The sequence below is a fragment of the Chelon labrosus genome, assembly GCF_963514085.1.
Source record: "Chelon labrosus genome assembly, chromosome: 3".
In the NCBI taxonomy this organism is placed as follows: domain Eukaryota; kingdom Metazoa; phylum Chordata; class Actinopteri; order Mugiliformes; family Mugilidae; genus Chelon; species Chelon labrosus.
The window spans coordinates 30,203,544-30,230,727 of NC_140339.1; the positions used below are offsets into that span (position 1 = coordinate 30,203,544).

Genomic DNA, 27,184 nt, shown 5'->3' on the forward strand with positions numbered 1-27,184 from the left:
ATAACCTGGCTCCACCATTTTGAAAAGAGCAGGCTCAGTTGCCTGAGGCTGCACTGTAATGTGTGAGTGAAAGTCTATGAGCTGTCACTTCAGATTAGAGAACAGCCTCAGTGTGCCTATGACAGAGAGGCAACAGGGGTAATAGGAGGTGGAAGGAATTACAGTTCATAAAAATCACATATGAATGGTGATAGCCAACAATGAAAGATGTCATTTTCAGCACAGGCTTGTTTTACACCAATTGGGGCAGAATCACATTAAGTGTGCGTGTGTGTGTGTGGGTGTGTGTGTGTCCGTGCGTGTGTGTGTGTGTGTGTGTGTGTGTGCGCGCACGCGTGCATGTGTGTGCTCTTGTTTTTATAAAGTTTTGTTGGCCACATTCTGTGGAATGGTGGAATACTAAAACTGTTGGCCACACTCTGCCACTACTGATGCCAATGTTGAGCCATTTTTCTGGGTTCCGTCAACTTCTTAGGGTTAAAACCATGTGTATAACCTGTACGTCAATATGGACAATGCATCCTCATTTCCTTGCACTGGCCAAACTGACGCTACTGTCCTAGCGATACAGGTGGTGCCATCTTGCGAGTTTGGAGCCAGAGTCTGCACAGTATGGTCTGAGAGTGCAAAAGCTTTATCGATAACCCACCCACACTTCATCAAATAACAACTAAAACTAACTAAAACGAAACTTACCATGAAAAAATGAACATGCATCAGCATTATATTAACTACCTAAAACAATAGAATATCCTTGGCAAAAAAATATTTGACATGTATTTTGTGTTTTATTTTGGCCCAAGTCTCAGCCACCAACATTGAGGAAGTGGAGCTTATGACCAATACTGCAGCCAGTCAACAGGGAGAGCTCTACTTGCTTTGGCTTCACTTTTGAGGAACTATTCTGTCATCCATCTTACTTCCCCTACTCAGCAGGAGTATTTACAGTATATGCTTAAAATCTGTTAAGACTTCGTTTTAGGATAAAGATTACAGTTTGTGTTTGTGTCAGCACAATAACATAATATATTAAATCTAATGAAGAACAATAAAAACTAAACAATCTAGCAAGGATAAAAGCAGTATTTTAAAATAAGTGTATAACTGTGGATACTGCACATGAACAAAAAAGTCGGAATTTTGCAACATTTCAATCAAAATGCTTTTGTCTATGTGTGATGTAACAAAGTTGTGCACCCCTGAAGTGCATTGCTTGTCTTCTTAACCCTCTGGAGTCGACGGACGCGCCGGCGCGTCCAAATCACATGACCAGTTTAAGACGACGTTGCAGCAAGACGAAGTCTCACTGAGACTCCGTTTCAATTTGTGTAGAAACTTCAAACTATATACCAGTTTTTAAATTGTGTTGATAGGCCAAGTAAAACTAGACTTATGGAAACTAATATGCGGCATGCTTTTCCCTGAATATTGTCATCATATTTGGTGTGCGTTTAGTGCAGGAAGATACGGCGAAAAAGAAAACGCTAGCAAGCGGAGATCGCTAGCCGGCTTCTGGTGATCGAAAAAAAAAACAAAAAAAAAAAAAACATGACACCCTCTTTCCTATTGGTGGAAAAATGCATCACTTCAACCAATCAGAAAATTATATGGTAATGGTTGCTAAGGAAGAGGGAAAATTGGTGGGAGTGACCATAGACATATACGCTATATACAATCTAGTAGTATATACAGTCAATGTATACAATCTATGGAGTGACAACGGTTGAAGAGTGAGAGAGAAACGAGAAACGAGATTTGAGACATTTGTGACCTTACTTATTTACTTACCTTACTTATTAGATATTACTTATTAGACATTACTTATTGTGACGCCTGATAGTTTTGCAGATGGTTCTAAATAGTTGTGCAAAAAATGCCTAATGCATTTCCTATATTTCAATGTAAATAGTTGAAAATAACTTTGTTGTTTGCTAAATTTTTATATAAGCTTTTGAAATTTACAGTTTAGATTTGCATTCTAAGTTATAAAAATGTTTCGTTAAATATGTTTGTGGTTTTCACAGTGAAAAATTTAGGTTTTTCCTGCTCAGATTTTATGTTTTTAGTGTGGTTTTAGGTCCACTGTGTTAATACAGTATGTCAGAATAAAAAAATAACTGTAAAATCACACATGTGAGGTTGTGCTGAAAAGAATGATACCCCACAAGTTAAGGTAAACTGTTTTTAAGATGAAATATAACCAAAAGTAGTAAAAAACGGCCAATTATTAATATTTCAACATATGACAGATATCACAGAGCCAGAACAAATCATTGCGCATTTTGGGGCAGTGGGATGTAGAAAAGCTGACTTCAGACACTGTTCCACCATAAACTCATGTTGCTAGAGCTAAAGGGGCCCTAAATATGGTTCAAACATATTTGACAGTATCTTTAAAAGGTCACCTGATCTTCTACATTATCTTATCTTTTTTTTTTTTTTTCAGAGAGAATTTAATTCATTCATTAGGTTTGTTTGTCTTTTGCAGTTCTGTTTTGCAGCTGAGTGCAGGCAGTCTTACACCTACTGAGAGGACTAGGTGTTACAATCCCTGACAATCCCTATCTATAAATGCACTGATGAGGCATAACATTATGATCACCTTCCTAATATTGTGTAGGTCTCCTTTGTGCCTCCAAATCAGTCATGACTCATCAGAGAATGGACATGGGCCTTCTGAGGGTGTCCTTTGGTGTCTGGCAGCAGAATGCTGTTAGTGGGGGCCTTTGGGTCCTATGGGTTGAGGGGAGGGGCCTCAGGCTTGTTACAGTGCATCCCACAGATACTTGATCAGTCTGGGACATAGTGAATTTGGAGGCCAGGTCAACACCTTGTGCAGTTTTTCATGTTTTTTTTTGTTCCTAAACTGTTTATGTGTGTGTGCCTGTGACAGGCTGCATCTTAATGGGGATGACAGCTGCCATCAAGGAGTGTTATTGCTATGGGGTTGGGGTGCCTGGTCTGGTCTAGGTGGGTGGTACAAGTAAGTAACATCCACTAGAATGTCAAGTCCAAAAGTTTTCCAGCAGAACATTGTGTTGTCACAAGTCAATGTTATTCACTTCACTTGTCAGTGGTTATAAGACATAAGACATAAAACATTGTTTATTTATCCCACGTATGGGAAATCCCCATGTCACAGTAGCGCAGAATTTGACCAAAGCATATACAAAAAACAATAACGAATTAGACAGGAAATAATGATATGCCTCATTGGTGTATATTCAGATAATCAAGGAGAAGCATACAATATACAATCTAAGTAACAGTATATGATCTAAGTAAATAAATGTAATCAAAGTGAGCGAGTGGCACACAGGCTAAGGCTGGACCAGAGGATGTGGTTAAAACAAAAGAAAACTAAACACAAAGACCTTTTCTAAAAAGAGAAAAACCTAAGTCAACACAACACAAACATCTCCCAAAAGCTAAATGTGTCTATACAAAACACTACTATCAGGAGTGGGCAAGTGCAAGGCCCAGCTCTGAGGCCATAAAACAAGTGCTTCTGGTCTCAATATTCTAACTGTCAAAGCAAGAAACTCCAGCTTATGTGCAGGATACCTCATGTTGGGTTGGCTCAGTTCTCTGCTTGCAGATGCTATGACTCTTTTAAACCACCCTGGACCTGTAGATCCAACACTGCAGCAAGTCTCCCTCACAATACATTGGTCTGGAGCAAGAGGCAAGTAAGTCTGGATATCCCAACACTGGTGCAGTCGTAAGCTTCTCTTTCAAAGACTGGAAGGCCTCCTCTCTGGCAACCAGGAGATCCTGGCGGAGTTACAGAGGGGCACCACCCTCTGTCAGAGCAGTGCAAGACTTTGTTTTTGGACCAGCTTTCACTTTTCACCTTCCATCCATGTGTTTTCTTGACCCACTATGTCATCCCTTCCACTTTTTCCAGAGCTTCCAACCTCCAGTAGACCCATAGATCCTGCCGTAAGCTGCTTGAATGACATTGGTTCCCACACCTTCAGTTTAACATACAGGACACCATGGTAGGTCATTCTGACCTGCTGCACCCTCTATGAGTATCCTGGACTACTGTAACTTCTGGTCTTGTCTGCACCAGCAGTTATGAGTAACACTAGTAATCTGAGAACCAGAATTGATCTGCGCTCCACATTTCAGTCCATTGATTTCCACCTCTCCTTCATTCTTGGGACTCACCAGGGAAGTATCTTGCCCTCTAACACCATCTCTTGTCTCCGTCATATGTGGGTGGAGGTCTTGACCTGGCAACCATGGGCCTTATTGGTTTAAAGGCTGAGCTAAATGGGATACATTTCTGTCTTCTGAGGGAGTGGGTTGGGGTGGTCGTACCCAAGCTGGATTAGAGTCTGGAAAAACAGCTTGGCAGATCCGGGCCATGTGGCTTTGCTTTCCACACCGGCGACTGACTGTGACACTCGAACTTTGAATTGTCCTCTACTGTGAAGGATTAGCTGCTGGTCGTGGGACAAGGGGTAAGGCAGTTACTCTCAATCATAGGTGAGACAACGTAGCCACCTGCTTCTCCTGGTTAAGAGCCAACTACTGCACCATCTCTGATAACTCTGAGGAGAGCTTTGTCCTTTCAGTCTTCACATTGGGACTGCTCTCTGATGTGACATGCACCTGGGAAAGTGATTTCTTAGCTCTACCCAGGGGCTGGAACGTTTCTGGTCTCTTGCCAGGTTTCTCAGCTCAGCCTGCAACTCACGTAAACGTCAGTGCAATTCTTGAATATATGACCGTATCAGTAAGCTTTCTTAAATAATGTTATGTGAGTTTACTGTCTCAGTTGGGGAAGGGCCTGCCCTATCTTTAACTCTCTTCTACTTTATGCAGCAGTGCTTCTGATGCAATGGCGTACGAGCAAGTACACTCTCCTGGCCTATGGATACACTCATAAAAATCAGCCAATTGTTCAAAGGAACAGGGATATTCAGGTCCAGGTTCCTGGCCTCACCACTCAAGTGTCGCATTGGAAAAATGAAGATGGGCAGGCAGTTTGACTGCATCCAAGAGGTACTGCATGTTTGCATGTCGCAAATCCAATTATCTATAAGCATCTCACTGTCAACATGGCCATGAAGACATTCCTCACCTGATGGTGCTGCACTGGCCACATCGGTTCGTTAGCTTTGATTGCCAAGGGCCCCGATAGGCATTCTTGATGGGCCCACAGACCAGTGTAGGTACATGGGCATTGTTGCAGATGGAGGTCACGGAGCATATTTTGGGGTCCTTATGCCAGCATGCATGCTGACATAAGTATTCAAGGTTAGTGTCTTTAGATGTAACAGGCCAGGGGTGTGAATGTGCTCAGAAGCCACTTGTCAAGTGGGGGGCATGACAGAGGTAACATGTGGATTCATATGGCCTCACTGTAAGTGGGGTGTTGGGAGTGGGGGAAGACAGCTTGTGAGGGAGGTACCTGAGGAGAGGTTAGGAGTTGGGGTCTCTGTGTGCAAGCCCACTGCATTGGGGTGGGTTCACTGATGCCTTGAGCAGATAAGAGACAAAGATAAGATATAGACAGAGATAGGTATACTGTATATAGTACAATGCACAGTGAAATGTATTTTTGTACCCAGTAGTAAAAAAGTAATACACTAAAACAGTAATAATTGCACATAGCACACAAGGTAAACAATATTGTTATAAGTATAAACGTAAAACTGAGAAAAATAAAATACTGACTGTAAACTTAAAATGTAAACTTAGAGGGGGTAGCACGTATATACATACATTTACATTATTTGAAAAGAGCTATGTGACTAAAGTGCAGTAGTGCAGTGGTATTTAGGTTCAGTTAAGGTTCAGAGTTGAGCAGACGGATGGGATGGGAATAGAAACCCTTCTCCAGTCTCTCAGTCTTTTGAGGACCACCAAGTCCTGCCTGGTGCAATTTCCCATCCAGGTGGTGATGCTGCCACACAAGATGCTCTCTATGGTGCGGGTGTAAAAGTTCCTAAGCACCCTGAGAGGGAGCTTAAAGTCTCTGAGGTGTCTGAGGTCTCTGGCTTTCTTCATGATAGTGTTCAGGTGCTGAGTCCATGACAGATCCTGTGAGATGGTCACTCACAAATATTTGAAAGTATCCACTCTTTCCACCTCAGAGCCACTGATAATAACTGGATGCAAGTCCCTTTGCATCTGCCTCGAAGAGCCACAGTCACAGCATCAGAGATGGAACACGATCAGTCTCCGGGGTCACTCCAACCACACCAGTACTCTGCATTGTGTTTCTTGATGTAGATGTAATGTGAGACCATTAACAACCCTTTATTACATGACATCCAAGCTTTGGCTGTTATACACAGTAGTTCCTGGCAGCGGGACCCTTCCAGAGTAATGAGAGAAAAATCTCATTATTTTCACAACTAAAAAAAAATCAGTACTCTTAACATAAAGATACAGCACCAATTGGAAATACCGCACTGTGTTCATCACAAGGAAAAACATCTAATTCTTCAACCACTGCAAGAAGGTAGCCAACATTACAAACAGGAAGTGCTCAGTGCTCAAGTTTGTACAGAATTGTGTTTAAACATCGACAACCCAAATAAACATATTAACTTTATGAGTGGTTTTAATACATAAGTATTAAAGTACTAAAGTAGTGTGGCATTAACAAAACTGAGCACTATACTTAATGAGTGGCACCACTTACAGGCAGAAATAGACCACTGCCTTACAGTTACCAAATGTAATGCTGGTTCTGTGATGTGCAGGATTCAGTCAGACTGATCTCAGAGCTGTGATCAGTTGTTTAGTGTTGAAATAAGAGCAGATTTGATGAATTATCACTACCGTCTATATACATCTTGGAAGGCTGTCAGCTGGAATCCAGCTTTATTTCCTGGACACATGAACACAACAGCAACAGTCATCTTTACATGAACATGTTGTTCTGTCCATTCCTGAAGCCTGTCTCCATTCTCCTCTCACAGCTTTCACTGAGAAGATGCAGGTTTACAGGAAACACTGGATCTTTGATACTAATTGTGTTTAGGACAATGATGAAAGCAGCATGGAATGACTGGAACCCTCTACTGACCTCACAGTCTCTAGTTTGTAGTCTGGACTCTTCTTAAGATCAAGAATCTTCTTTACATCTGAATCCTTCATATTGTTGAAGGTCAGGTCCAGATGTTTCAGATGGGAGGGGTTGGACTTCAGAGCTGAGACCAAAGAATCACAGCTGATCTTTGACAAACTGCAGCGACTCAATCTGAATAAAGAATAAAAGATTAAATGATTGATGATCAGTCAGTTGTGGATCCAGATGTGACTCAGTGAACAGTGAACATTCTTTAGTTCTATAGTTCTATAGTTTCCGCTGCAAACACTTGTCTAGAATCAAATGACATTTACAGATTTATGGGGGGAAGAATTAGCTTCAGTTCAGTTACAACAAAACTAAAAGACGGTGAACTCACTCCAGAGTCTCCAGTCTACAGCCTCGACTCTCCAGAAAGCCACACAGATGCTTCACTCCTGAATCCTTCAGATCGTTTCTACTCAGGATTAGATGTTTCAGATGGGAGGGGTTGGACTTTAGAGCTGAGACCAGAGAATCACAGCTGATCTTTGACAAACTGCTGTTCCACAATCTGGATAAAGAATCAAAGATGAAATGATTGAACATCGGTCAAATGTATTCAGGTTTAAAATGTGCAGCTCAACATTAACTGTGTTCAGTTTCAGTTAACAGCATTTAAGCTTCACTGACTTGAAAAACTACCTTACAGTGGCATTTTCTACAGTTTCTGCTACACTCGTCTTGAACTATTTACAGATTTATGGAGGGAAGTTCTGGATGAACATGAATTAGCTTCAGTTCAGTTACTGAAAGACAATGAACTCACTCCAGAGTCTCCAGTCTACAGTCTGGACTCTCCAGAAAACCACACAGTTGCTTCACTCCTGAATCCGTCAGGTTGTTGAGACTCAGATCCAGATGTTTTAGATGGGAGGGGTTGGACTTCAGAGCTGAGACCAGAAAATCACAGCTGATCTCTGACAACCTGCATTTCATCAGTCTGAATGAAGAAAAAAGATGAAATGATTGATGATCAGTCAGATCATCAGTTGAAACAAGTATGAGTTCAGAGGATCTTCCGGAAGCAAATGTGACTCCCCAGCTCTAATCAAAAAAATTCAATGACTTCAACAACTAATAGTTGACGTTTTATACAGTATCTGCTATAAACACTTATCTTGAACTAAAGGCCATTTATAGATTTATGGAGGAAAGTTCTGGATGAACATGAATTAGACTCAGTTGTTGATTAAACATATCAGATCTACCATATTAAAAGACAGTAAACTGACATCAGAGTCTCCAGTCTACAGTCTGGACTCTCCAGAGAACCACACAGCTGCTTCACTCCTGAATCTTTCAGCTTGTTGGTACTTAGGTCCAGATGTTTCAGATGGGAGGGATTGGACTTCAGAGCTGAGACCAGAGGATCACAGCTGATCTCCGACAAGCTGCAGCTCATCAATCTGAGTAAGCAATAAAAGATGAAATGATTGAAATCATTTGAAATGTCTCCTCTAAAATGAGCAGGGTGACTTTGTCCTTGTGTTATTGTGGATCTTCATCATGTCAGCCTTCTATAGCCATCATCCAAATGTCAGCACAACATTTAGACAACCATTCATGTCAACACAGATCAATAAGATGCTGCTGACCTCACCAGACATTATCAGTTAAACATATCACATCTACAACAATAACAGACAGTGAACTCACTCCAGAGTATCCAGTCTACAGTCTGAACTTTCCAGAAAACCACACAGCTGATTCACTCCTGAATCCTTCAGGTTATTTCCAGTCAGGGACAGATGTTTTAGATAATAGGGGTTGGACTTCAGAGCTGAGACCAGATAATCACAACTGATCTCTGTCAAACTGCAGCTCCACAATCTGAATAAAGAATAAAAGATGAAACAAAAATGATCACTGAGATGTGTTCAGGTTTTAAATGTGTGTTTAAATGTCCTAACAGCCTTTAAGTTTTAACGACTAACAGTGCATATTTTCTACAGTTTCTGCTACAAACACACATCTTGAACTAAATGACATTTACAGATTTATGGAGGACAATTCTGGATGGACAAGAATTAGCTTCAGTTCAGTTACTACAAGAGTAACAGTCAGTGAACTGACATCAGAGTCTCCAGTCTACAATCTGGACTCTCCAGAAAACCACACAGCTGCTTCACTCCTGAATCCTTCAGCTTATTGGTACTCAGGTCCAGATGTTTCAGATGGGAAGGGTTGGACTTCAGAGCTGAGACCAGAGGACCACAGCTGATCTCTGTCAAACTGCAGGAAGTCAATCTGAACAAAGAATAAAAGATGTGAGTTTAGAAGACAAACTTTACAATCATTCATCCACAGAACAAAACTGTGAATGCTGTCCTCCATCCAGTCCTATTGGAATCAGACTATGAATGGATTTCTCCACAAAGAATATAGATAGAAGGAATGATTAGTGATACCAAGAACTCTATTAATGTGTGATCAGACCCACCATTGATGACTGAGGAGATACCTGACGATGTTCTGGAACATGATGCTCCTTCATTTAAAATGTTTGGGCTCCTTTTCTATCTGACAGTCCTGACAAGAGAACTGACCTAAACTGAACTTCCATTCTTCAGAAGCCTGATATCGTCAAAATTAGGAACATCCTGTCTCAGAGTGATGCTGATGTGGCAATATAGTTAGTCGTCATGGTGACTATCAGCTGTGCTGCAGTCTCAACCAATCATGGTGGGAGACTGCCACATAAAGGCGGGCGTAAAGCACCTGTCGGCCTTTCGCTTGCCTGAGGCTGGGTCACGTCACTCCTGTGTGTTCTCTATTTCCGCTTCCGTGTGGTAACAGGTAGGCTGCCGGCAGCGGCTGCATTTCTCCCTATGTCGCCCATCCAGTGCTAATGTCACTGTTTATTAAAGGTTCGCTTGGGTGTTGCTACTGGCTGCGCGATGCTCACCGCTCCGTATGCCACTCACTGCTCGCCGCTGGTTGCTCTTGGGTAGCGCTTATCCTCTGTGTCCACGCCGTGTTGGCCGGGGTTGCCTGACCGGTACGTAGTGCAGCGGCCTTAGCTTCCTCCTCCAGCCATTGTATGTTGCTCATTGTTTGTTTGTTTGTTTTATTGTAGGGTGACTGACTGCCTGTGGAACCACTGCTGCTTTGCCTTGGATTTGTTTCTAGTTTTCTTTATTAAAGAAATCATTTGGACTAATCGCTGTACCCCCTCGAACTGTTTTGCTTCGCCTAGAGTTGCTATGAGACTAATCGTTTTGCTTGACTTTGATTAGTCGTACGACGGACACTCACCGCTGCGCCAGGGCCGATTTGGCTTGTGGATCGCCTTGCCTGTTCATTCGGCTGGCGATAGCGCTCGTGCTTCTTCTGTTGCTTCCTGGGCGAAGCGGTGGCTCGGCGACGCGGTCTCTTTTTTATCGTTGGTGCAGCTAAATCTTAAAGTGTGTGTGTGTGTGTGTTTGCGTGAGAGAGGACAGTGTGGGAACATAAAATTGAGTTTGTTCCTTTGTGGTACTTTCTTTAATTTCTTTGTTTTGTAATTGTTTTTTTTTTGGTTGCAACCCATAAATAAGATTATTTTGTTACTTTTGTATTTATTTTTTTGGTTATTATGGGTTGCATCTCATAGTTTGCTTATTTGTTATTGTGTTTAATTACTATAGATTCGGAATATTTAAATGTTTTGATTCCTTTTTTGTTATTAGTTATTGTTTTGTTTCATTACTGTTTTCCCTAACCTGAGCTCTCTGGTCTCCCCCATTCAGGTGCTGAGCCTACGGTGGTGGATTGGTGTCCTGGTCACGGTGTCCCCTTATATTGCATTTGTATTTGGTTGATTCTTTTGTTTACTTTTATTTGCTTTGTGTGGTGTTCCTGGGATCCCCCTTTCCTTTGGATGCAGTTCTCTCACAGTAGGTCTCAGCACTGATTGGCCCCCTTTTGTCCCCTTAATGAGTGACTTTCTTATATTGTCTTAAAACAGAAATTTGTATAAATAAAAGCATTTTGTATCATTGAACTGCCGTCTCTGCCTCACTGCATAACGGACCTCAGTGCCTTCCTTTATTTGGGTTGGTCCCCTTAAAAGAAATCCCTGGGTGAAATTCCCAGGGTGGCGTTGTCTGGCAACAAATTAGATATTATCAATACTGCCTTAAAGGGCATTTTTCCATCCCCATACCTCGTGTCGCCACACTGAAAAACTAGTTCATGCATTTGTGTCGTCCAGACTGGATTATTGTAATTCATTACTGTCTGGCTGTCCAAATAGCTCTTTAAAAAGCCTCCAGTTGATTCAAAATGCCGCAGCAAGAGCATTGACAGGAATTAGCAAGAGAGATCATATTACTCCAGTTTTAGCTTCTCTTCACTGGCTCCCTTTAAAGTCTAGAATTTAAAGTCCTCCTCCTTACATACAAGGCCCTTAAAGGCCTAGCTCCATCGTATCTTAAAGACCTTATTGTACCATATCATCCCAGCAGATCACTTCGGTCTGAAAGTGCAGGCCTACTTGTGGTTCCTAGAATTTCAAAAAGTAGAATGGGAGGTAGAGCTTTCAGCTATCAGGCTCCTCTCCTGTGGAACCAGCTCCCAGTTTGGGTTCGGGAGGCAGACACTCTCTCTATTTTTAAGGTCAGGCTTAAGACTTTCCTTTTTGATCAGGCTTATAGTTAGGGCTAGACTAAACCATCCCTTAGTTATGCTGCTATAGGCCTAGGCTGCTGGGGGACGATGCACCAAACACATGTCCTCCTTCTTTCTTCTCTCTCCTCTCTCGCATCCTCCACTTTCTTTTCTCTGGCACAGAGCTCTTGCCCTCTAATTTCCTATATACTACTAGTCATACAATTCTGTGCTATTACTATGTAGAATGTTTACTGCTGTGTGTGTCCCACCCCCCTTCCCCCCTCTTCCCCCCTCTTCTTGTGAGTATCTCTAGCCTGGAGTGGTGTGTTTCCTGTGGAGCTCTATACTACATCTGTTGTCGTGGTCTCATCAGCCTGCCCAGTCTTCATGGAATCCTGCAGTTATCCACTCCTACCTGAATGAACAATTCTCCAACCTGCCTATGATTCCTCTTACATTTTCAAACTGTCATGTAACATCATCAGTTTGTATCATCAGATTCCACATGTACACTTTAGTCAGATATGTGTATCTATGACAGATGTATGTTTATCTTGCTGTTCTCTTCTCTCTTTGCTGTTCTCTTCTCTCTTTCTTCTGTCTGTACCCGGCTGGCCTTAGGCAGATGGGTCCCTCCATATGAGCTGGGTTCTGCTCGAGGTTTCTTCCTGTTAAAAGGGAGTTTTTCCTTGCCACCGTTGCCTTCAGGCTTGCTCTGGGGGTTTCAGGCCGGGTTTTTGTAAAGCGTCTTGAGACGATTTGTATTGTTATTGACGCTATATAAATAAAATTGAATTGAATTGAATTGAATTGATAAGAAAATAAATGCAAACTGACCCCAGAGTCTCCAGTCTACAATTTAGACTCTCCAGTCCAACAGACAGCAGCTTCACTCCTGAATCCTCCAGGTTGTTTCCACTCAGGTCCAGATGTTTAAGTTTAGAGGACTGGGAGCTGAGAACTGAAGACAGAACTTCACAGCTTCTCTTTGAGAGGTTACAGTTACTCAGTCTGAAAAGATAATGACAGAAAAAAACTTGAAAGAAACTCTATACAGGTTGCTGTATATTTATTGATGATGCACTTACAAAGCTTTGTTGGAGGCTTTGACTACTGGCAGCAGCCTACGAAGAGCCTCCTCTGAAGCAAAGTATTTCTTCAGGTTAAACTCATTCAGATCGTCTTCTGATGACAGTAAGATGAAGCCCAGGGCTGACCACTGAGTAGGAGACAGTTTATCTGTGGAGAGACTTCCTGATCTCAGGGACCGTTGGATCTCCTCCACTAAAGAACCATCATTCATTTCATTCAGACAATAGAACAGATTGATGCTTCTCTCTGCACACAGTTTCTCTCTGATCTTCTTCTTGATGTACTTGACTGTGTCCTGATTGGTCTGTGAGCTAATTCCTGTCTGTGGCAGCAGACATCGTAGAAGAGTCTGATTGGTCTCCAGTGAAAGACCCAGGAGGAAGCGGAGGACCAAGTCCAGGTGTCCATTTGGACTTTGTAAGGCCTTTTCCACTGCACTCTGGTAAAAATGTTTTACGTCAGATTTGCCTTGAAAGAATTTAGGCAACAGAGATGTTTTTTTCTCTTCCATCAGGTTGACAGCAGAGTTGATGAAGGTCTGATGGACATGAAGAGCAGCCAGAAACTCCTGAACGCTCAGATGGATGAAACTGAATACCTCATTTAAGTACATACCTTTCTCCTCTTTAAAGATCTGTGTGAACACTCCCGAGTACACTGAGGCTGTTCTGATATTGATGCCACAGTCTTCCAGGTCTGATTCATAGAAGATCAGGTTTCCTTTCTGCAGCTGCTCAAAAGCCAGTTTTCCCAGAGACTCAATCATCTTCCTACTCTTTTTATTCCAGTGTGGATCTTTCTCAGCTCCTCCGTCATACTTGACCATCTTCACTTTGGCCTGAACCACAAGAAAGTGGATGTACATCTCAGTCAGGGTCTTGGGCAGCTCTCCTCCTGATCTGGCTTTCAGCTCATCCTCCAGAACTCGAGCAGTGATCCAGCAGAAGACTGGGATGTGGCACATGATGTGGAGGCTCTGTGATGTCTTGATGTGGGAGATTATCCTACTGGCCTGCTCCTCATCTCTGAATCTCTTCCTGAAATACTCCTCCTTCTGGAGGTCAGTGAACCCTCTGACCTCTGTCACCATGTCAACAGAGTCACAAAGGACCTGATTGGCTGCTGCAGGTCGTGTGGTTATCCAGACGTGAGCAGAGGGAAGCAGTTTCCCCCTGATGAGGTTTGTCAACAACACATCCACTGAGGTGGACTCTGTAACATCAGTCAGGATGTCAGTGTTGTGGAAGTCCAGAGGAAGTCGACACTCATCCAGACCATCAAAGATGAACACAACCTTGAAATCTTCAAAGCTGCAAATTCCTGCTTCTTTGGTTTCAGTAAAGAAGTGATGAACAAGTTCCACCAAGCTAAACTTTCTTTCTTTCAACACATTCAGCTCTCTGAAAGGTAATGGAAATGTGAAGTGGATGTCCTGGTTGGATTTGTCTTCAGCCCAGTCCAGAGTGAACTTCTGTGTTAAGACTGTTTTCCCAATGCCAGCCACTCCCTTAGTTATCACTCTTCTGATTGGTCCATGTCTTCCGGGAGAGGCTTTAAAGAGGTCTTCTTGCCGGATGGTTGTTTCTGGTCTGTCTGTTTTTTTGGATGCTGTTTCAATCTGTCTGACCTCATGTTCATCATTGACCTCTGCAGTCCCTCCCTCTGTGATGTAGAGGTCCGTGTAGATCTCATTCAGAAGGGTTGACTTTCCTGCTTTAGCAATCCCCTCTAAAACACACTGGAATCTCTCCTTCAGAGTAGATTTAAGTTTATGTCGACACCTGTCAAGAGTATCTGAATGATATAGATAACAGATAATCAGGCCATCGGATGTGTTGTAGAACAGTTTACTGTATACAGCATCAAGAAAGACTAACTGGACCCTTTGGAATAATTTGCATATATACATAAACGTGTCCTCACATCTGGTCAGATCTTCTTCTGAGTTACAGGTACAACCAAATGTGATATATTTTAAGCAATAAAAACACAAAAGATTGAAGGAACTCAGCTTTAAAGAGAAGAGAGAATGTTGAAGTCATCTCAGCACCAAGTTAAGGATTCAACATATTGAACACACTGAAGACCAATCCTATGGTTACAGGTGGATGTTAGTTGAGCTTTCCTCCCTCAGAGCTCAAGCAAACATTAATGCATACATCACCAAAAAACACATGGCCCCATACTCACCTTTATGAGCAGCTTGATCAGAGGACAAACCCAGCTGAGAGGAAAGAGCAGGATCTATGGACTGAAGACGTTGGATCATCCTCCTGCAGGCCTTCTCTCCCTTTTTCTTTACATTGTCAATGAAATGGCGTACCTTGTCTGCTCTGACTGGGTTCCTCTCAGATATTGATTCTTTCTCCAACTCAGTCAAGACACCATCTGTTACGAGGGCCTCGAGGAGTTGTGTAAGAACTTCTATCGGCACCCTTTTCACCAACTCAATCCACACGCCAGCCACCAACCCCTCTACAGGAACAAGGACATGTGCATCTCAGATATTCTGCAAATTTCAGAGAAGTCATATTTCTTCTATTCTCTGTAGAGAACCCACAGTCTTACCTGCCACATAAAGTCTTCAGATATCTAAATGTGGTTAGAGCAGTTGCTTGGCTTAGACGGAATCAATTTAAAACTCTTTTGGATGGATCTGAAGCATCCTGAGATATGCCCACACTGAGCCTCACTCCCTGGGTTCCTCTACCATCATCAGTCTACGCATTCTGCCCCTTTCATGTCTTCACTTGATTTGTAACCAATTTTCATCTCATCCCCCTTTTACTCCGACACTTTTCATCCCATCCTCTCAGGCCTGTTTCATCCTATCCCCTTGATCTTTGTCATCTCGTCCACTCTGACCCTTTTCTTTCATCCCATCTCTTCTGACAGTTTTCATCACATCCCCTCAACCATTTTCATCCCATACTCAAGCCTTTCCGTTCCATCCCCCCACCCTTTTCATCCCATACCCTCAAGCCTTTTCGTTCCATCCCCCCACCCTTTTCATCCTATACCCTCGACCCTTTTCATTCTATACCCTCGACCCTTTTCATCCCATCCTCTTTAATGATTTTCCTCCCATCCCCTTGACCTATTGACCCTTTTAATCCCATCCACTCCAACCCTTTTCATCCCATCCCTCAAGCCTTTTTATCCAATATCTTCTGTTTTCATCCCATCCCCTTGACCCTTTTCATCCCATCCTCTCGACCATTTTCGACCCATCCCCTGTGACTCTTTCATCTCACCCCTGAATTTACTACTGAATACTAACTGGAGGTCTCTCGTTTTTGGTATCCTTGTTGGAACATTTAATTTTAGTCAGAAAGAAACAATCCAACTATCTGTGAACTGTTTCAACATCTCAACTGAGTTCCAGTTTCAACTCAAGGTAACACAGTAATAACATACCTGCTGTTACGACGGCTTCATCGTCCAACAATGGGAGTTCAGCATGGTCCTCGGAGACCACATTTTCAGGTCTGAGATGCTGAAGACTGCAGAGAGGTGGGGGAGATGGTTTTGCTGGTGAATGACTAGAGTAGAAGTTTCTGTGAACTCAGACATCATAAACTCTGACAAAATGTGAGCACGCTGTCTGAACTCACAGACATTTCATTCTCAGTTTGTGCTTATGGAGGTGTTGTGCCTTTGAACCAAGGTTATTATCGTTAACGAAAACGAACAAAATAACGAAAACTAAAGTTGAAAAAACTATTTTGTTAACTGAAATAAATAAAAACGAAAATTAAAAGAAAAAAAACGATAACTAACTGAAACTGTATTGCGTGGTTCGACAATGAACTAAAACAAACTGAAATTATTATAGATATAATTCCCTTCGTTTTCGTCTCTGTCAACTTAATTATAAGCCTCAATTGGTTGGATTCATGATCGATTTATTCTGCTCTGGCAGTTTTACGCCAGCTGGCAGCAGCACCGGCACCTTACTGCACCTCATGGTCCATGACGTCACCTGGCAGCACCATGGCGGTTGCAGCAAAAGCTGGGAGAAGGCGGCAAAGTCCTGTATGGGACTTTTTTGAATATGATGACAAGAAAGATAAAAGCAAGTGTCTTGTAGTGGAAACAGACTGTGACAAAATATGTGGCTTGCTTCTCAAGGGGAGAAACTCCACAAATCTCAAAGTCCGTTTAAGAAGCTCGCACAAGACGGCTAATGTCGAGTACCAAAACAAGCTAGCCTCTGTGAGTCCGCCGCCGCCACTCCCCGAAAGAGAAGGATTAAAGGAATAGTTCACCCAAAATAAAAAGTCAGTCATTATTAACTCACCCTAATTTTTTAAACATATCTTTTCTTGAATTTTATTATACTCACTCTGACCTTTTTGAATCCTGCACCTGACAAATAACCCAAAGTATGAAAAAACTAAAACTAATACTAAAACTACTAAAAACTAAACTAAAACTAAGAATTTTTGAAAATATAAAAACTAAAAAAAGCTAGCAAACACACACTAAAAACTAATTAAAACTAACTGAATTGGAGGGGATTAAGTCAAAACAAAATAAAACTAAACTAAAATGAAAAATCCAAAACTATTATAACCTTGCCTTGAACCTTGGAGAATGATAAATGTTCCAGTAAAGCAGCTGTTCATGATAAGCAGCTGTTTAAAGTACTTCTGCAGGGAGCCGCTGACCTTTATCCCCACATGAAGCTGTTTGAGTTCAACATCCCATAACAATATGCTCTCTAGTTTATGTCTCATACTCGGGGGACTCTCTGAAGTTCTTTCAAGCAACAAGTGAAACAGACTTTATAGACAAAGTGATCTTCTTCAGTTAGTTTTAGATAAGATCATCCATTATTGATCCCACAGTGGATAGAACAGTAGCACACAGGATCAGAGCAGATATTAATTAATTATTGCACACAGAATTACAGAATTAAAAGGTATCACAGAGTGAGTAGCAGTCAAGAAGGCTGTCAAGAAGGCTGAATACTCTAGTGAAATCTTGTACCTACAGTTAGCCTGTACACTGTACATTTTACTTCCTGCTATCCTGTGTACTGATAACAGTGGACATTCACCGGTTGGTTAAAAGTTCCAGATTGTGTTGATCTTCTGTTTAGTTGTAACATGTTGCAGTAGTGCAGCAGTAGTTGCAGATGTAGTAGTTATTGTGTACAGTATGTAGCACAATGGGCACAGGAGAAAGAGTATCTCACACCTGTTTTTTATGAACATATTGTGGAAGTGACAATAAACAAAACTTGAATCAACTTAAATCTGCTGTCGTAAAAGTAAAACTAGTGGACTGAACCATGCACAGTAAAATAATCCTGGTGTGAGCAGGCAGCTGGATGTCACTGCTCACAGTTCAACATCAGGCTGCTGCTCAAGGCTTATGAAGCTTGAATATAATCATGGACTTTTAGTGTTACTAGCCAGTGTCCTGGTGTCTAGGAGTGACAACTTTAACAGTTAGATTTGGTCCTCTCACCTCTGTGCTTTGCGCTGGTTCTCATGTTCCCCACACAGAGTGGTCGTAGAGGGACAGACTCCCTCCTGTCCGTCCTCATTCTGGTCCATGCCACTGAATTCACATCAGCTCACACTTTTTCTTTCACCTGCAGAGGAAACACACATCACTCATCTGAACATCCACTGAAACTATGTCCGCTGGAAAAACCTCAGCTGCTCCTCCACTGTCTGGCTCTTATTCTCTGCTTGAAGCTTCGAATATCAGTCCACTAGGGTGGAGCCATGGGGGACACACATGATGTGTTCACTGACACTGAGTGACTAGAAGCTCCAGCTCATTAATATTCAGTCAGTTCAACGCCTGTTAACAACATTTCAGAGATGTCAGCTAACAGATGAAGTCTTCACTTCAGTCACAAGCTCCTTAATAGAGCATTAAGTAGTGGATGTAAAGTACTGAGTTAATTTCACCACATCAGATAAAAACGACAGTCAGAGCTCAGGCTTCAGTCATCAGAAACAAGCACTGCTGCTTATTAATGATTAACCTCCATCCAGATGACTCAGAGCTTGGACTCAGGGAACGCGACTGTGGAGCTTCAATTAGTGACAGAACACACCTTCACCTCTTCACCATGAAAATATTCTGCTGCTAACACTTGCTGCTCTTTAAATGCATCACTCATCACTGATTAACGTTCAGTGAAGAAAAGGGGAGATTTAAACTTCTCGCTGTGGGCAGACACAAACAGGAAACGTGAAATAACAGCCGTGTTTGTGCAGATCTGATGTGCTTTCACTCCTTCATAGATCCTTCATAGTTTCATGGCCTCACAGTACTTCTTTTTCAGGTTTTGTTTTAAAAGAAGAGTAAAAAGGTCTTGTTCCATTTAGTTTGACTGACTTCTTTTATCTGACGATGCTCACGTCCAAGACTTCTGTTTCTATCAGTCACTGAAACAATAAAACCTTCCCTTCAACCACCATCACCAGCCTCTACCCCAAGCAGAGCTAGGTCCTAACAGTTTAACAGGCAGCGCCTTCACCCAGACTCTAAACATTCAGATCTGACTCTTAATGAGGAAAACATTAAAAACTGCTCATTACCTTCAGATGGAAAAAAAATTCTCGGACACGAGCCTGGTGAGAGTGAGACCAGGAAACACTCAGCTGCTGGAGGAGTAGACACGTCAACACGTCAAGAGGAGAAAGAGGAAGTTATCTAATACAGATTTTTGTCTAACCAACTACACACTGTTGGGCATAATAAAAAGCACTCTCATCTTTAGTATGCTTTGCCATAATGCTAACATTAGAACACAGAATTCTTCAGATTGTTCATATGCACAGAAATATTTGCAGATACACACACATGCTATTGAAATATGTATATATTTTTTTCACCAAACAAGTCAGTGCAACATATGCACAGCAGATATATTGCACGAGAAATGGTGGGTGGTCAGCAAACCAGTTTTGGACTGGGGCTGCACGATGAAAGCTCACATTGTCCCATACTACAACGTACCGGTTTCTTTGATGGTCTGCATCATTCATACGCTCTGGTGGAATGAGAATGTTGTGAAGTCTGTCCAGAAATGTGAGCATATGGGCTGTGTTGTATGGTCCAAGGTTGGCATGATGGTGGAGGACACCATGCGTATTGGAGATGGCGGTGCACATTGTGATGTTCCCACCACGTTGGCCAGGAACATCTATAATGGCTCTGTGGCCAATGACGTTTTTCTTCCCCTTCTATCCATCCATTTCCAGTACTCTCTGAAAACAAAGAACAGAAATTAGCCAAAACAGATGTTACAGTATCCAGTACACTGGGAAACAATGTTGCGTGTAGTGTACTGCACTCAATATTAATAATAATAATAAATTTTATTTATAACGCACTTTACATCAAAGCAATGATCTCAAAGTGCTACAGTGCACATAAAACAACATAAAGACTTTAAAACTAGCATAAAATAATAAAAAAGAGAGACATTAAAAATAGCAGTTTTAGCCATAGGCTTTTATAAAAAGATGAGTCTTAAGGCCTTTTTTAAAAGAGTCCACAGTCTGTGGTGCCCTTAGATGCACAGGAAGAGTATTCCACAGGCTGGGTGCAGCTGAACAGAATGCGCGGTCGCCCATGGTTCGAAGCCTTGTCCTTGGAGGCTGGAGGAGGTTGGCCTGTCCAGTGCGGAGATGGCGTGAGGAGGAAAGGGGGGTGATGAGTTGTTTGAGGTAACCGGGGGCAGTGCCATGGAGGCACTGGTGAGTCAGAAGGGAAACTTTGAATTCAATTCTGTACTGGACAGGAAGCCAGTGGAGGGATTTGAGGATGGGTGTGATGTGGTGGTACTTCCGCACCCCCATCAGGATCCTGGCAGCACAGTTCTGGATGTACTGCAACTGCTTGATGTTCTTGCCTGGGATCCCGATGAGGAGTGCGTTGCAATAGTCCAGCCTGGAGGAGACAAAGGCATGGACAAGTTTTTCGGCATCACGGAGAGTGAGTATGGGGCGGAGTTTTGCAATATTCCTGAGGTGGAAGAAGGAGGTTTTGCAAAGGTGTTTAATGTGAGCCTCAAAAGTCAGGTGAGGGTCCATTCTGACACCGAGGTTTGTGACTGAGGATGAGAGGTGGATGTCATGGCCGGAGAAGGTGATGCTGGTGATGGTGGATGACCGGGTCTGGTGTGGAGTGCCAACAAGAATGGCTTCCGTTTTTGAACTGTTAAGTTGCAGGAAGTTAGCCGTCATCCACGCCTTTATCTCCTCCAGGCAGGTGGAAAGTGAGGAAAGGGCTGCAGAGGGGTTTGGGTTGGTTTGGATGTAAAGTTGGGTGTCATCAGCGTAGCAATGGAAAGATATTCCATGCCGGCTGATGACGTGACCAAGGGGGAGCATGTAGAGCGTGAAGAGGGTGGGGCCAAGGACTGATCCTTGAGGGACACCACAGGTGACAGAGTGTGTGTCCGATTTAGCACCACCCAGGGATACATACTCTGTTCTGTCGGTGAGATATGATGTGAACCAGGCCAGGGTGGTGTCAGAGAGTCCAATGGAGGAGTGGAGGCGGTGTAGAAGGATGTGGTGGTCCACGGTGTCAAAGGCTGCGGTGAGGTCAAGAAGGATGAGAAGTGATGGAGAGCCAGCATCAGCCGTCATCAGTAGGTCATTTGTGACCCTGACCAGGGCAGTTTCTGTACTGTGGCCAGAGCGAAAACCAGACTGGAACTTCTCATAAAGACTGTTAGTTATGAGGTGGTTGTGGAGTTGGGCAGAAACTACCTTTTCCAACACCTTTGACAGGAAAGGGAGGTTGGAGATGGGGCGGTAGTTGGCAGGTACTTCGGGGTCAAGGCTGGGCTTTTTGAGTAGTGGCTTAATGACAGCAGTTTTCAGAGATGTGGGGACATGGCCGGATCGGAGGGACTGATTGATGATTTTGGTGATCATGGGACTTATTGCAGAGGAGTGACTTTTTATCAGGGCTGAGGGAAATGGGTCCAGGTCACAGGTGGAGGGCTTCATCTTCCTTAGGAGGTCCTCAATCTCATGCTGAGTGATGTCCGTAAAACAGCAGAGGAGCTGGGTGGTCCCAGATTGAGGGTCAGTGGAAGTAACTGAGGGGGGAGAGGGGCTAGGGAGAAGAGGGGGCGGGGGCAGGGCAGCAGATACAGCGGGGGGGCTGGAGGGCAGGGGGACGGGGGGGCTGGAGAGACAGGAGCGGATGTTTTCCACTTTCATTTTAAAAAAGGAGATGAAGCTGTTACACCGCTCCTGCATGTTATCTGAGTATAGGGGGGTCTGAGGTTTAAGGAGATGATTAATGGTTGAAAAAAGTTGCTTGGAGTTACCAGGGCTATTGTTGATTATGTGGGAGTAGAACCGGGACCGTGTGTCACTGAGGGACTTGCTGTAGGCCTTCTGATGTTCCCGGTAGGCTAGCTTGTGAACAGCAAGTCCTGAATCCTTGAAACGCCGTTCAAGGACACGTCCTGTTCTCTTCTGTAAACGCAGCTCCCTGGAGTACCAGGGGGCTGAGCGTGTGAAGGTAACAGTTCTGGACTTGAATGGGGCATGACGGTCCAGAAGGGTGCTGAGTGATGAATTGTAGAGATCCACAGATTCAGTGACTGAAAGTGGGTTGGCAGCAGAGAGATGACGGAGGTCAGTAGTCAGGGTGACTGGGTTGATGTTCTTAAGGTTCCTGAAACTGATTTGTCTGCTGGGCTTACTGAGGGGGGACAGGGTGGGTAGCTCCATTGAGATGGCCTTATGGTCGGACATGCCCAGATCATGCACCGAGAGATTGCTGATGGTGGTGGAGTTGGTGATCAGCAAATCAAGAGTGTGGCCTTTGGAGTGTGTTGGGACATTGACGTGTTGGGTGAGGTTGAGACTGTCAAGAAGATTAGTGAATTCAGCTACAGAGTAGGAAGGGGGGTCGTTAACATGGATATTAAAATCACCGAGTATGATGATATTCCCTGGGGTTGTGCAGAGTGTGGTGAGGAGATCATGTATCTCGGGAATAAAAGCTGAGTTCGGTTTGGGGGGCCGGTAAATCAGCAACATTGTGGTGGAAAGTGGCGGTTTGCATTTGAATGCAAGGCATTCAAATGAGGAGAGGACTGGCAGAGACAGGGGGGACAACTCAAAGTCTACCCGATGCACAACGGCAAGGCCACCACCGCGGCCAGTGGTGCGGGCCCTGCTGAGGTAAGTGTAGCCAGGAGGACAGGCTTCATTCAGACTAGAGTAGACTTCAGGTTGTTGCCAGGTTTCAACTAGGCACATGAAGTGTATCTGCTCGTTGATGATGTGGTCATGAATAAAAGATGCCTTGTTATTGAGGGATTGTGCATTTAAGAGTTCAATTTTAACAGGGGGTGCTGGGTTGGTGGCAGCGGAGTGTCTCTGTAGGGGCCGGAGTAGGCTGTAATCCACTCCACGTTTTCTGTCCTGCTTGGAATGAAATAGCCTCTTGGTGGCAGTGCACTGATGACGTGTCAGTTGTGCGACGGGCGTCCAGATGGAAGGAATGCACTGCTCAGGCTGCTGGTGGTAAACGAAGCTTCTGCGTGTACTCCGGTGGACATAACGGGGGCGACGCAGAAGTCTGAGTTCATTTATGATGGCGATGTTAAGTCCAGTAGTGTGAAGTCCAGGAGCGTTTAGTTTGTGGAGTTGTGAGGAGGAATAGCTGAACGCCATGCCAACCAAGGGCGGATGCCACCTAGCCTCGCTCGCCGCTGGCCGACAAGCCTCGCTAGCCGCTGGCCGACAAGGTAGCCAGTATGCCGATAGATCCACATATGCTCGTCTGAGGTCTTTGTTTCTTTGAGAGTTTCTCTCAAAAGGCACCTTATAAAGTTGTTTCATTCTGATGTGGTTTCGTTTGAGAATGTGACCCAATGTGGACAGACTGACTCGTTGAATGTTGTTGAATATGATGTTGTCTTGGATGATGTGGCTTTGAATCTCTCGTAATCTGATTTCATTATTTGCCAAAAAAGTTTACAATGGCAGCTTTCTGTACCCCAGTGAACATTTGGTCCCTTCCTCCACCATGGTTGAGTCTCTCAGTCCTTTAGAGAAACAAACAAAAAAAATAAATAAATATATGGCTTGGACAATGCAGCCTAAAGATATTTCCCCCACAGTAGAGTAAATTGTACAGGAAACTTGTACAGTTAGTACAAGTTAGGTGACTCCAGGACGCTGGAAGTCACTGTTAAGCCTTCTCGAGGTGTCGTGGGCCTAACTTAACGAAACATCGGTGAAAGGAGGTGCCCACTTGAAAACCCCAATGATATGCTGCATACTGCTGTTGCTTGCCAGTGCCTTTGGACAACCGGGCTCCCTCTAAACTACGGAGGGACTTTGTGCTACTGATAGTGTTCTCCAGCTTTTGTTATTTATTTATTTATTTATTTATTTTATTGTTTTCTTGATGGATGTTTGCCCCTCCTTCCTTCGGTGTTGGTGGGAGGGGGAGAGACAGGATACGCCTATCCCGGCGGGATTTGATTGATGGTGTATCGGCACCTCTCATTTCTTTTTCCTGTTCATCCATTGTGGTTGGTTGTTGGCGTTGTCTCGGGCTGATTATAGGTCAATTGTCATATCACATGACCGTAGGTTTGGTAGGATCTCTTAGTTGAACAGGGCCTCTAAATGTGTTTTGCTTGGGATCTTGGCACAAGGGATTATAACATCTTATCCTGTGTATTACTGAATGACATCAGCCATTCATGAAGTAAACAGGTCTCACCCAACTGATACATTATGACATGCGGTGTACTACATAGTGTGAAAGAAATGTTGGTTACATACCTGTGCTCCAGTCTAAATGTCCGGATTACAGAGGTGACAGTGACACGGCTCAAGTTGGGCGGCACTCTCTGTCCAGCCTCTAGTATTGTCAGTCCATGGTTGATTACATGATCAACTAACGTTGCTGTTATTTCATTTGAAAGTTGCCTTCTTTGGCCACGAGCTCCTCTACCTGCTCTACCCTACCTCTCTCTCTTCCTCCCCCTCTCATTCTCACCCTCCCTCTTCCTCTTCCTCTCTCAGCAATGTCTTCCATTATTGTTGTAAAAGAAAAAAAGATGCTCACCTGTGGTCTTTTATTGCTTACTTCCTGATTGAAGTGTTAACAATTACATAACACCTATTTGGCAAATATTTGTGCTATCCATGTCATTTTAGTGTGTTAGCAACTGGAAAAAACTGTAACAATTACACAACACCTGTTTGGCCAGGTGGCACATATAGTGGCCAATGAGCTCATGTAGTGTCATTTTAAATGGCAGCATTTTGAAATCGCAAACATGTAACTTTATGTTACATTGCTGTGTCTTATGCAGAGAACCACGTTCAGTACACTTACAAAGTGCCATTTTGAATTGCAAAATGTGTGTAAAGCAGAAAATGTGTTTAAAGTTTTGGAGATTTGAGATGAGGTTTTGCTCCCTATGTGTCAGTTTAAATATTTGTGCTATCCATGTCATTTTAGTGTGTTAGCAACTGGAAAAAACTGTAACACAGATGTTCACTCTGGACTGGGCTGAAGAAAAAAGCCAACCAGAACATCCATTTCACATTTCCATTACCTTTCAGAGAGCTGACTGTGTTGAAAGAAAGAAAGTCTAGCTTGGTGGAACTTGTTCATCACATCTTTACTGAAACCAAAGACGCAGGAATCTGCAGCTTTGAAGATTTCCAGGTTGTGTTCATCTTTGATGGTCTGGATGAGTGTCGACTTCCTCTGGACTTCCACAACACTGAGATCCTGACTGATGTTACAGAGTCCACCTCAGTGGATGTGTTGTTGACAAACCTCATTAAGGGGAAGCTGCCTCCCTCTGCTCGTCTCAGAATAACCACATGACCTGCAGCAGCCAATCAGGTCCTTTGTGTACCCCGCCTCTCGCCCAATGACAGCTGGGATAGGCTCCAGGAGACCCCCGCGACCTTTAACAGGGATAAGAGTGTACAGAAGATGAATGAATGAATGAATGAGGTGTTAAGTTTCATCCATCTGAGAGTTCAGGAGTTTCTGGCTGCTCTTCATGTCCATCAGACCTTCATCAACTCTGCTGACAACCTGATGGAAGATTAAAAAAACAAAAAAAACAAAAAACATTTCTGTTGTCTTTCAAGGCAAATCTGAAGTGAAACATTTCTACCAGAGTGCAGTGGAAGAGGCCTTACAAAGTCTAAATGGACACCTGGACTTGGTCCTCTGCTTCCTCCTGGGTCTTTCACCGGGTCTTTCACCAATCAGACTCTCCTACGATGCCTCCTGCCACAGACCAATCAAGACATAGTCAAGTACATAAAGAAGAAGATCAGAGAGAAACTGTCTGCAGAGAGAAGAATCAATCTGTTCTACTGTCTAACTAAACAGAACCATGTTTCTCTAGTGGAGAAAATCCAACAGTCCACAGTACTCAGAGGTCAGCTCTGGGCTTCATCTTACTGTCATCAGAAGAAGATCTGGATGAGTTTGACCTTAAATTCAGAGGAGGCTCTTCGTAGGCTGCTGCCAGTGGTCAGAACCTCCAACAAAGCTCTGTAACTGCATTATATATATATGCAAATATATAACAATCTGTCAGCTAGTCACAAAAGTTAAAGTTTTGTCTGTCACGACCTCTTCAGACTGAAGGTGTAGATGCCTTAAAGCTCTCTTCTCAGGTCGCAGCTCCCAGTCCTCTAATCTGAGAGAGCCAGACCTGACTCTCAACACTGTTTGAAGTAGAGCTGCTGTCTACTGGACTGAAAAATCCAAACTATAAACTATAATCCAAACTATAAAAAGAATAAAGTTCCACTTTTATTAGTTCTGTTGTCCTGATACAAGTTTAAATGAAGGAGCATCATCTTCCTAAACCGCTTCATTCCTGGGGTGCTGGGAGATAAAGCATAACTAAAAAGACCAATCAGGAATAAATCTCTATGAATAGGTCACACTTCAGAGAGTGGATTCCCAATGTCAGTAACATTGTGTCTGTTATTATGTCTGATTAATTAGTGATAAACTAAAATCTCTTCTATTCATTCTTATTCAACTCATTCAACAACCCCTTGACTAGAACTGGACCAAGCGTTTATAGAAATACCGTGAAGCAGACATATTCTACAAAGTTTCTAGTACAAACAGAGCAAGGCCGACTCTCCATTTGGACATTTGGAGCCAAAATACCCAAAGTGTGCTACTGATTCCCACTATAGGATGCAATCTACACACAATTCAACCTTTCCACATTTTATTTAGCCTGGACATCACCACATTCTACCACTGTGCACATTGTAGAATAAAAATAGAATGAAAATATCAATATTTTTCAATTCTATTTTTATTCAGCCATCTGGCTGTTGTTCACACATGTAACCCCCAGGGAAGCTAGTCACCAAGGCATGCTACATGTCAGTGCTA

The 27,184-nt window shown here is 43.2% G+C and overlaps 2 protein-coding genes across 2 annotated transcripts; both read right to left on the bottom strand.

The window, feature by feature from the left end:
* Positions 1 to 5,800: 5,800 nt before the first annotated feature.
* On the bottom strand, positions 5,801 to 8,758 carry LOC311485865 (uncharacterized protein). Its single transcript, XM_084541528.1, has 5 exons — positions 8,326 to 8,758; positions 7,860 to 8,033; positions 7,431 to 7,604; positions 7,049 to 7,222; positions 5,801 to 6,331 (listed from the first exon to the last, which is right to left on the bottom strand). The coding sequence occupies exons 1-5, from the start codon at positions 8,493 to 8,495 to the stop codon at positions 6,277 to 6,279; spliced, it is 747 nt and encodes a 248-aa protein (XP_084397654.1). The 5' UTR covers positions 8,496 to 8,758; the 3' UTR covers positions 5,801 to 6,276.
* A 3,870-nt stretch (positions 8,759 to 12,628) lies between these two features.
* LOC311485863 (protein NLRC3-like) lies at positions 12,629 to 16,272 on the bottom strand. The gene is made up of 2 exons (XM_084541526.1): positions 16,193 to 16,272; positions 12,629 to 15,250 (listed from the first exon to the last, which is right to left on the bottom strand). Exon 2 carries the CDS (start codon positions 14,682 to 14,684, stop codon positions 12,768 to 12,770), a length of 1,917 nt encoding a protein of 638 aa, XP_084397652.1. The 5' UTR covers positions 14,685 to 15,250; positions 16,193 to 16,272; the 3' UTR covers positions 12,629 to 12,767.
* Positions 16,273 to 27,184: the final 10,912 nt, after the last annotated feature.